Source organism: Centrocercus urophasianus, unplaced genomic scaffold (assembly GCF_019232065.1).
Source record: "Centrocercus urophasianus isolate 14NV4802_14NV808 unplaced genomic scaffold, USGS_Curo_1.0 seq_194, whole genome shotgun sequence".
In the NCBI taxonomy this organism is placed as follows: domain Eukaryota; kingdom Metazoa; phylum Chordata; class Aves; order Galliformes; family Phasianidae; genus Centrocercus; species Centrocercus urophasianus.
The window spans coordinates 60,465-70,676 of NW_024884749.1; the positions used below are offsets into that span (position 1 = coordinate 60,465).

At 60.1% G+C, this 10,212-nt stretch overlaps 3 protein-coding genes across 5 annotated transcripts in view; 1 reads left to right on the top strand and 2 right to left on the bottom strand.

Annotated features, from left to right (window-relative positions):
* The window catches only part of LOC122161658 (protein PML-like), a 6,932-nt gene extending 5,600 nt beyond the window's left edge, over nt 1-1,332 (bottom strand). Inside the window, exons 1-2 of the mRNA XM_042821213.1 lie at nt 1,079-1,332; nt 218-696 (exon numbers count right to left, since the gene is read on the bottom strand). Of these exons, the coding sequence (XP_042677147.1) occupies nt 218-696; nt 1,079-1,105 (506 nt within the window). The 5' untranslated portion in view covers nt 1,106-1,332. The remainder of the gene's footprint in view (nt 1-217; nt 697-1,078) is intronic.
* Nucleotides 1,333-1,458: 126 nt separating this feature from the next.
* Nucleotides 1,459-5,063, bottom strand: STOML1 (stomatin like 1). 2 transcript variants are annotated; one of them, XM_042821212.1, is made up of 7 exons: nt 4,378-5,063; nt 4,134-4,240; nt 3,880-4,029; nt 3,352-3,555; nt 3,034-3,226; nt 2,396-2,578; nt 1,459-2,298 (listed from the first exon to the last, which is right to left on the bottom strand). In XM_042821212.1, the coding sequence occupies exons 1-7, from the start codon at nt 4,523-4,525 to the stop codon at nt 2,096-2,098; spliced, it is 1,188 nt and encodes a 395-aa protein (XP_042677146.1). In that variant the 5' UTR covers nt 4,526-5,063; the 3' UTR covers nt 1,459-2,095. The 2 variants fall into 2 exon arrangements, with proteins under 2 accessions (XP_042677146.1, XP_042677145.1); XM_042821211.1 differs by having other exon boundaries at nt 2,396-2,581.
* PML (PML nuclear body scaffold) lies at nt 4,726-8,627 on the top strand. Of its 2 annotated transcripts, XM_042821209.1 has the most exons (9): nt 4,726-4,778; nt 4,948-5,066; nt 5,274-5,383; nt 5,874-6,429; nt 6,508-7,088; nt 7,280-7,332; nt 7,458-7,538; nt 7,615-7,801; nt 7,893-8,627. In XM_042821209.1, exons 3-9 carry the CDS (start codon nt 5,338-5,340, stop codon nt 7,970-7,972), a joined length of 1,584 nt encoding a protein of 527 aa, XP_042677143.1. In that variant the 5' UTR covers nt 4,726-4,778; nt 4,948-5,066; nt 5,274-5,337; the 3' UTR covers nt 7,973-8,627. The 2 variants fall into 2 exon arrangements, with proteins under 2 accessions (XP_042677143.1, XP_042677144.1); XM_042821210.1 differs by lacking the exons at nt 4,726-4,778; nt 4,948-5,066 and having other exon boundaries at nt 7,458-7,529.
* Nucleotides 8,628-10,212: the final 1,585 nt, after the last annotated feature.

Genomic DNA, 10,212 nt, shown 5'->3' on the forward strand with positions numbered 1-10,212 from the left:
TCCTCATCCTCATCCTCATCCTCATCCTCATCCTCATCCTCATCCTCATCCTCATCCCATGCCCTCCTCTGGCCCCATCAGCAGCCCCAGCACTTCCTCCCTGCTCCCCACTGGTCACTGCAACCGACTCCCATCCAACTTTTCCATCTGGTGGCCCTCAGCAGAGAGACAGAACCACCTCACTCAGCCCAAAGATGAATGACAAGAAGTTCCCTACCTTAGAGTCTGCTTCTGGTGGGTCGGGATGGGGCAGGACAAGCTGCTGGTCCTCCTGGTGCCCTCGAGGAACTCCTGTGGCGATCCCACCCTGATGTCCTGAACCCTCTTGGCCTCGTGGTTCTCCTGCTTGACGTAGCGCTGGTGGGTCTCGAAGCACTTTGTGCACAGGAATTCCTTGCACTCCGGGCACCAGTACTCACTGCTGCTCCCACAGTTGTCACACAGCAGCTCGGCCCCGCTGACCACACGCTGGTAGATGCTCAGGCGGGCCTGCAGGCTGCTGAACAGCACGTTGTCCACGTCGGGGATGCCGTCAGGCTGCGGGATGGGCGCCTGGCACACGGGGCACTGCCCTACAGGTTTGTTCTCTCTCAGGCAGCCCAAGCACAGCGTGTGCAGGCAGGTGAGCAGCTTCAGGTCGGGCGATTCCTGCCGGCAGCCCTCACACAGCACGAACTGGAAGTTGTCCTCCAGTGGCTTGGGGAGGCGAGGGAAGAGACAGCGCTTCAGAACCCCCATCCTGGCCCAGGTGAGCGGCCACTTCCTACCTGCGGGGCGCTGGTTGTCGCTCAGCACTTCCCCTCCCCATAGCACGAGGGGCAACGCGTTGGCAGCGTTGGAGGGTGGGGATGGGACAGGAGGCACCCACCCGCCCTGCCACCCCGTCCCCCTCCCTGCCGCCGCCCCACTCTGCAGCCCCCCACACTCCCATCGCACCCACTCCATACGCATGAAAGGATGAAAACCCTCCAAAAGGTCCCAGCACAGCCCCGTGCCCACCGCCCCGTCGGCGCACAGCCCTCTGCCGCCCCCCCGTCTCCTCCCACCCCGCCTCCCCCCGCTGCCGGCCGGGGCTCACCGGGACCGCGGGTTCGAGGCCGTCCATGGCGTGGCACGGCTCCGGGGCTTCCCCAGCCTCTCCCGTCGTCTAGTTTCGGTTTCCCGGTGCTGCAGACTCCTCCTCCGGGCGGGACCTATGTTAACTGCTGCCGGGAAGCCATTTCCATGGGAGGAGCTGCACCCCGGCTCCTCTCCATCCTTCCATCCACTCCCCGCTGGTGGCTATGGGACCACCGTCAAGTGGAGACCGTGACCAAAGGAGTGGCAGCTAAAAGGACTGTGACTGAGGGGGGCATCACCAAAGGGGGTACCCCCACCATGGACCGGTTGGGGTTACCCAGAACAGAGATGCTTTCACCTCTGGGTGCTGAGCATCCCCACACAGGCTATCGGTAGGAATGGGGAAACTGAGGTACGGCTCAGTGCAGCGGGGCATGGGGGAGAGCCCACAGGATCACAGAATGACCAGGGTTGGAAGGGACCTCAAGGATCATGAATCTCCAACCCACCTGCCGCATGCAGGGGCCACCAACCTACACGCAGGGTCACCAACTGAAGCCACCATCCTGTTACTACCCTTAGAGTATGTTTATTGGGATAGAAAGGAAGCTTACAAAATAAAGAGCTACGGATACATGGCTGGACGCAGCCCCACGCACGCAGCGCAGACAGAGCTCACACCACACAACGCAGAAACACAAATCAACGCCGTCACTCCTTGTGTTGGAAGGGGCAACTCCAGGCTGCTCCTTCCCCGGATGCCACCTCTGCTCCCTCCCCAAAAGGCAGCAGCTGCAAGGACCACACGGCCCAAAGCTGGGGTGCCCACTGGATGCATTGCAGGCAAGGGGCGAGACAAGACAAGCACAAAGGCAGCTGGAGGGGCTCAGCCAAGGAGCGATGCCTCCGTTGCCTCAGTTTCCCCGCTCAGGCCTTCACCTGCCTCCTGTCATCCCACGGGGAGGGCAGGCAGCATCCTCGCCATGTTCTTCTGCTGTCCCCCACCTACAGACACACACACAGGGATGCGCTTGCTCTATCTGTGCAGCTTCACGGCCTTGAAGAGCTCCTCCAGGCGGAGGGCCAGCTGCAAGTCGCCCTGCACCCGCAGCCGCCCGCTCATGTAGGCAGCCAGGGGCCGCAGCTCGCCCAGCATCAGCTCCTGCAGGTCCTCCTCTGCCACTTCCAGCACCACATCAGGGCTGCCCTGGGGCACACCGCAGCCAGCCCGCCCGCTGCCTGTTGGACACGGATGGGGTGAGAGGGAGCAGCTGTGAGCTGGGACGCCGACCATGAGGAGATCCCCTAGAGCACCCACCCCACCGTAAGACCCCACCTGAGGAGAGGTCTATGAAGAAGGTGCTGCGGGTGCCGCCGGGCAGGATGATGTCCACCTGGTAGGATGCTCCCACCTGGCTCACCAGAGCCTCGGAGAGGATGGGCTCCACGGCTGAGAGCAGCTCGGCCACGCTGGGCCTCCTCCTGGGGGAGTCCACCTCGCTCACTGTCACCACGCTGTCTGCTGGGACAAAGGGATGCAACAGGGGACATTTTCAGGATGAGCTCCGCTGGTCCACAAGGACCCCCACCACATGGCACTCCCTCCTCCAGCCTCCACCAGATGCCCATAGCTTTCGTTCCCTTGCTTGCCCCAGTCTTCCTTAGCCAAAATTGCTGAAGGGATGACACATCCAGAATAGTCACACTGCAACCACAGAGCGCATTTTTTCTTTCTTAGGAATAAGCAGGGGCCTGAGCTGACACGTGAGTCTTCCTCCCATCCCCGTGACTCAAAGCACCTGGGGAAAAATCTCGCTGTCACTTCCCACCCCTTCTGAGAGCCGTGCCAAGCTCCCAGCACGAAACCTGAGCTGCCCCCAGCCTATCTGTGCTGTGCTCACAGGGCAGTGGTATCTGCAGGACTTTGGCTCCTCTTTCTAACATCTTCTGGGCTCAAAGTTTATGGGCTCCTACCTGCCTCTGGGGCGCCAGGTTTGCTGTCAAGGAGGTGGGAAGCCAGCTGTGGGGGAGAGCCCTCCAGCACCGGGGCTATGGCACCCAGAGGTCCCTGCAGGGCATCCCGGGGGGGCTGCAGCACCGCCTCCATCGTCAGCTCCACGCGATCCACCTCCAGTCCCCAGGACTTGGTCATGTCATTGATGTCCAACTGAGGAAAGAAGGGGAAGAGAGGTTGTGGGAGACCACGGAGACAACAGATCCCACAGCTCAGCGTGCTGCTGGTTTAGACCTGAGGTGTACCCCCAGCCAGGGGGCACCCCGGGCCATTCTCACCAGCAGCTGCTCTCCGATGCGTAGCTTCTCCCCCTGGATCTCCCGCAGGCTCTTCTTGCCCAAGGCCTTGGCCATGGCGCTCTGTGCCGTCATGCGAGTGGCTGCCACGAGGTCCTTCACCACCAGCACGGACAGCGCGGGGTCCCACACACGGAACTGCACGTCGGCACCCATGGAGAGCACGGCACCGTCCCGGGAGATCAGCTGGGAGAGGGGGTCAGGGTCTGCCCCGCTGCACCCCACGCCCAAACTCCCACAAGGTTCCCTCCCCCATCTCTTTAATAAAGCCAACCCCAATGATGACGTTTTGGGCTACTCAGAATGACAACTTCCAGCCATTGCTGAGAGACATTTGGGTACGGGCTGATGCTTCGGAGATGTCTCCACTTGGGAACATCCATTGACCAAGATACGGAAGGTCAATAGGTGCCTCCCAGCCCCAGGGCTCGTGGCTCCAGCTCCTTGCCTCACCATGAGGATAGGCAGAATGCTGCTCTGGGTATTTGGGATGCCTCAAGGGTGGCTCACCTTGCAGGGGGGCACATTGAAGGCCCGTGTTCTCAGATCCACACGCTGCCAGTGGTCAATGAAGGGCAGCAGCAGCACCACGCCAGGGCCCTGCGGTGCACGGAGGCGGCCCAGGCGGAAGATGACCATTCGTTCATAGGTAGGCACTATCTGAGGGTTGGACACAGAGACAGGGACAGGAGTGAAACGCCAGGCACTGCCTACCCACAGAGCACGGGCTGCCACCCTGCTCCTCACCTGCTCCCTTCCCTTACCTTCAAGGCAAACCAGCCTGAGATGGGGAAGGTGAGAAGCATCAGTAGGAAGACCAAGGAGGTGATGATCCCATGGCAGATCCAGGACAGCCAACCCTGGGAGGAGTCTGAAAGGGGGGCAGGGAATGTGCACCCACCAGCAAACCCCACCCAGGCCGAGTGAGAGCACCCAGCCACAACAACACCCTGCTGGAAGCCCCAGAGGAGAAGAAAGCAGCATCTCCCCTCTGCAGTCGGGGCTCACCTGCAGCATTCCTGGCCGATCCCAGCTGGTCTGCCTTGGACCCGAAGGAGAAGAAGCCCTTCTGTGCACCGTACAGCCCAATGCTGGACTGCTGGAAGCGGTCAAAATCCCCTAAGGGAAGTGCCTGGTATCCCGACCTGCTGAACATCTCCCTGCTGCGATGTGCAACGCCGAGAGGGTAAAAAACCCAACAGCCCTATTGCAGCCTTGCTGCAATAAAGCAATGCTGTCTTGGTTTTCCTTGCTGGAGCCTCAGTCCGGTCTGGGGCCGGGGGGTTCCATCCTCCCGGCGGTTCCTAGATGAGGATGAGGATGCAGAGGGGAAGGAGGGAGATGCCGGAGCTTCCTGGTCCGCCCCTCATGTGGCTGTGACGGCAGAGGGACGCAAGGCTCACGGCGGGGTGAGTTTTTCCGGCGGCTGCAATGCTCGGGAAACGCTCCGGCGACCTCGGGGAGCGTCGCGTCCTCTGCCGTACTCATACCTCGGGGGGATCCGGAAGATCCTGCGTCCCTACGGGGTCCCCTCCAACCCCATAGGAAATAGAGAAATAGATTTTTTTTTTTCCCCAGCAAATCCCTCTCCACGCGGCCTTCTCGTGCCGACAAAACAAGCGCTCCTCCATCTCGGCAGCCGACAAAAGGGGGTGGTACCCTGCGGGTGTCTGCATCCCCCCCCCCAGCATCACCCTGTGGGTACCGGCATTCCCCCCGTAGCACCACCCTATGGGTGTCTGCATCCCCCCCGGCAGCATCCCCCACCGATATTCTCCCTCCCAGTGCAGTGGGATGGCAGGAACGGGACGAGCGGTACATGGGGCCCCCGTTGGACCGTGCCCCGTCCCGGACTCGTCCCGTCCCGCCTTCTCCCATCATCCCCGCCTTCCTCCCTCCCCCAGCTCCTCCTTCTCCCCACGCCGGACTGCAGAAACGAAAGCGAAGCCTCCGGCCCAGCGCGCCGAAATGCCCGGCAGCCCCGAAGCCCCCCGACCATCCGAATCCCAAGAAGGTAAATAGGGTCCCCCCGCCGCCGTGTGCCTGCTCCGCGCTTATTACTATGCGGGGAGGCGGGCTGGGCGGGTGGGGGATAGGCAGAATGGGAGCCCCCCCCAGTAGGCTCTGTGGGTGGGTTACACGTGTGGGTTGCAACGGGGTCACAATTGGGATGCAAAGCTGTTCTTTGAGGGGGATACAGAAAATGTGGAGGGAGGTGGCAAGGGGAGGCACCGTGCTTTGTGTGGGGCTCGCTGGTGGGCTGGGGAAAGATGTGGGGGGCTTTGGGGACAGGGCTGGCGGGAGCACCCCAGAGGCTGGAGCCATACGGTGGGGATGCGATTTGTCCATTCTTGAATCCCCCACGGCAAGATCCGGAAGCAGCAAAAGTGAAAGGAAAAAATCAATTGGCACGTTTGGATTCTCCCCGTGTAACCCCGAATCCAACGCTCCAAACGCACACAGCTCATTTCTCCCTACTTCTCCCGCTTCCTCTTCCTACCCAGATGGCCCTGCTGCCCCCAAGGAGCCGGGGGTCGCACCCGGACCCTCGCAGTGCCCCGCTCCCTCTGGGCTATCGGGGGAGGGCGACTTCCAGTTCGTGCTGTGCGAGGGCTGCCGGCAGGAATCACCCAACCTGAAGCTGCTCACCTGCCTGCACACGCTGTGCCTGGACTGCCTGAGGGAGAACAAACCTGTAGGGCAGTGCCCCGTGTGCCAGGCGCCCATCCCGCAGCCTGACGGCATCCCCGACATGGACAACGTGCTGTTCAGCAGCCTGCAGGCCCGTCTGCGCGTCTACCGGCGGATCAGCAGTGGGGGGCTGAGCTGCTGCCGGTGCCGGCGGGAGGCGGCGGCCGTGTGGTGCTCGGAGTGCGAGGAGTTCCTGTGCCCGGGCTGCTTTGAGGACCACCAGTGGTTCTTTAAGAAGAGGAGCCACGAAGCCAGGAAGGTGGAAGAGCTGAGAGCCGAGTCGGCGCATCGCTTCCTGGAGGGCACCAAGAAATCGTGCAGCCTCTTCTGCTCCAGCCCCGGGCACACCGAGCAGGGCCACGTCACCAGGTGAGCAACGCGGCACTGCGTCCTGCCCCCCTGCGGATGGGGACGCGGCGCCAACCGTGTACTCCTCTTCCCCGCCAGCATCTTCTGCAGGAAGTGCGAGAAGCCGCTGTGCTGCTCCTGCGCGCTGCTGGACGCCCAGCACTCCCCTTTCTACTGCGACATCCGCACCGAGATCCAGCGGCGGCAGGACGAGCTGGCAGCGCTGGGGCAGGAGCTGGCGGGGCAGCGGGGCGGCTTCGAGGCGTTGCGTGCGGTGCTGCAGGACGAGGCGTCGCGGCTGGAGGCGGCGGGGCTCAAGGTGCGGGAGCTGGTGAGGCAGCGCGTGGAGCAGCTGGTGAGGCTGATCCGGCACGAGGAGGAGGAGCTGCTGGCCACGGTGGAGAGGAGGCAGGAGAAGAGCCGCAGCGAGCTGGAGAGGGAGCTGCGGCGCGTGGAGGCCGTGCTGCGGAGGATGGAGGCGGGCGAGAGGCTGGTGGAGAAGATGGGCCTCTATGCCACGGAGCAGGAGGTGATGGACATGCAGCCCTTTGTCAAGGATGCGCTGGAGGAGCTGCGGAGGCAGCGGCCGGCGGCGGATGGGGAGCTGGGGCTGCACGAGGACTTTGCCGAGTGCCATGCCAGGCTGCAGGCGCTGGCTGAGCGCATCGAGGGGCTGCAAGGTGAGATGTGGGCACACGTGGCCAGCGAGCACCCGGTGCTCATCTCCCTGCCTCCCTGGTCACTCTCCACATCGCTCTCCCTGTGATGGGACAGCTGTGTTGCTTAATCTCTGTGCCTCCCCGAAGGCTCCTTGGCCATCACAAAACGCTTCATTCTGGCCTCTCTTCCCAAGCCTTGCCCTCTCTTGCAGGTGGCGCTCCCCGGCCGGTCCCCATGGTGGAGGTGGCTCTGGAGAACAACCTGGTGAGATGTCTGTGCCCTGTCCCAGTATGAGGATGGCTCCTCACTTCCCCTATCTGCAAGTCTTCCCCATCCCACAGAGCAACTCCCAGCTTTCCCATAACCGTTGCTCTGCACTCTCTGTGCAGCAGGAGGAGCCCCCGCAGCACAGCAGCCAGGATGTTATGCCCACCTTCACCATCAGCCTCGCTGAGATGGGGGTGAGCACGGTAAGGGGCGCCCCGTTGGGGTGGGAGCTTTTGGGACCCAGAGAGGCCACCCCGTTGCCTGATGTCCCCTGTGCAGGTGTCCCAAGCCACCACGCGGTCCAAGCGGTGCCAGCCTCACGTGGAGAGGAGCAGCCAGATCTCACTCAAGCTGCTGAAGCTGGAGCGGGATGGCGGTGAGCCCAGCTCGAGACAGTGGGATGGCAGAGGGGGACCCAGCACCTCCACACAGAGACACAACGGCAGGAGCCACAGTCAGGATGCAGGTGGGTTGTTATGGAGTCCTCTATAATGAGAGCGATCAGGAGCCCAGGCTTTGCCCTCTGGAGCTTCATCCTCATTCCATTCCCTCTGCAGAGGATGGCAGCATCATCATCAGCTCGGAGGACAGCGAGGAGGACACGGTGATGAGCGGGACATCGGACTTCACTGCTTGATGAGCTGCAACCCCATCTCCCTCTGCTCTGGAAGGCAACAAACCCCTCCTAGGTTTGCCTGAAGGGCCCACGTGGCAGCATCCCCAGGGGCAGAAGGACAGCTCTGGGCATAGGGGACGGCTCAGGTTTGGATTCTTCTCTGAGACATTCACACATTCAAGGATGTAGGAGCCTGACACTGTCCCCAGTATCACCTTCCAGCAGAGCTTCAGCAGGAGCAGGATATGGAGGTGGATATGGAGGCTTTTTAAACTTCTCTTCCTGTTTAAGCTTCAGGCTGTGCTCAGATAACACAAATCTCACTGCTGCAGGAAGAGCTGCTCAAACCGTCGCTGGTAGCACTTCCTTCCATAAGACATTGATGCTCGAGCCTTTCCATTGCCCCATTCCATTAGAGATTATCACAGGGCTCCCTGGGAAGATTATTCCCAGCTGAAAAAAAAAAAAGAAAGAAAGAAAGGAAAAAAAAAAGAAAAGAAAAAAGAAAACCAACCCACAAAACCCACAGTTTTCTTATGAAATTCTTACCTGCACGCTCCGGTGCTGCAGCCCAACAGCCAGGCAGAGGGCAGAGGCTGTGAGATGGGATCGCTGCTGGGATGGCCTCATGCAAAAGTTCTTTTGTACTCAATAAAGGCGTTTCCAGGTCAAACTACCCCCGTTCTTTTGCCTTCTCTTTCCCCGCAGTGCGGGACAGCCGCCACCAGATGTCCCCTTCGCACAGCCGCTCGGCATTCGCTCTTTGCGGCACACGCGTGTTCACCCCACTCGTGCACCCCGGTGGGCCTTGAGCCCCGTGCAACCCTCCCTCTGCAGCGGGGGAATCCGCGCCTCGCTCCCCCTGCAGATTCTCCAGTGTCTCGTATAGGGTTGTGCTCAGCCTTACCCTGCAACAAGGGGCGCAGCCGGAGGAGAGCCGGGCCCATCTGTTTGCTGTCACTCGGCTTCATCAAAGCCTTGTAAAACAATAGAGGGGGCAATGGGCCGCAGGAGCCAGATTTGCCATCTTTTAGCTCAGGGCTGCTGTAAAACTCACCCAGCAGGCACGGGGCATTAGGAACTGAAGGGCCCGGGGTGCCCTGGTGTGAGGGGACCCCCGAGCTGCCATCAGCTCCTACTCCCCAGCACCTCCACCCAACCTTCAGGCTGAGGTATGAAGAAGAAAGGAGTTTTCTTTTGTGCTAGCAATAAATAACTTCCCTGAATTAAGCGAATCTCCTGAAATGATATATAATATGCTGCTTGCCTGATTGGCTGTTATTAATAATGCATTGCTCAATCTAAACCATTCATAAAATGACTCCCTGCTAGCCCTCAGCAAAGTGCTTTGGGACTTGGTTTAAAAAAAAAAAAATAAATAGGCAAGAAGGAGCAGCATAAATCCTTTCTGTTTATGAAAATGGATTTCTTCCCCCAACACTCATGCAAAACTAATTAGTGCCAAAGGGCCAGTTCCTCTGCATTTGATTATAGCCTGCAAGATCACTCAGCTTGGATGGCCGGGGTGGGGGGAGGTCCAAGGCAGGGGAGTATTTGCTCCAGCGAGCTTGAGAAAGGTTAACTGGGTTAGGTGGTTTTATTAAATGTTTATCCCTCCACAGCAAAACAGGTTTGGATCCCAGGGGGCAGCAAGAGCGAGGATGGGGTAGTCAGGAATCTGTTAAATGTTTGGAGAAAGGTGATGCAAATTCAAGAGAAACCACATCACCTCCAGCCATGCTCCTAGCGCAGAGAATTGATGCCCTCACCTGACCTGAAGGGAGATAAAACGTGGCTAAAAGCAAAATAATCCAGGAGAACGCACACTGGAGGCTTGCTCTTCTCCTTAATGCCCCAGCATGGGGAAGAGGATTCCTCCCCTTGATGCTTCCAGACAGCAGGTGGACATTATAGGTTGTAAACCAGCAAGCCCTCATTCAACCAGTGATTCCACTAGCTGGGAGGCTGCTGTCACCTGCACCATGGGAGCCACTGCACTGATCAACACCAGCTGAGGATCTGGCCCTCAGCACAGCTATTCACATGTTTAGGGGCTTGCAAGGTCAGAGTGTCTGGGGCTGAGCAGGCTGAAAGCTCTGGAGCCATCTGTCCAGCCATCCATGTACCCATCCATGCATCCATCCATGCATCCATCCATGCATCCATCCATCCATCCATCCATCCATCCATCCATCCATCCATCCATCCATCCATCCATCCATCCATCCACCCACCCACCCATCCATCCGTCCATCCACCCA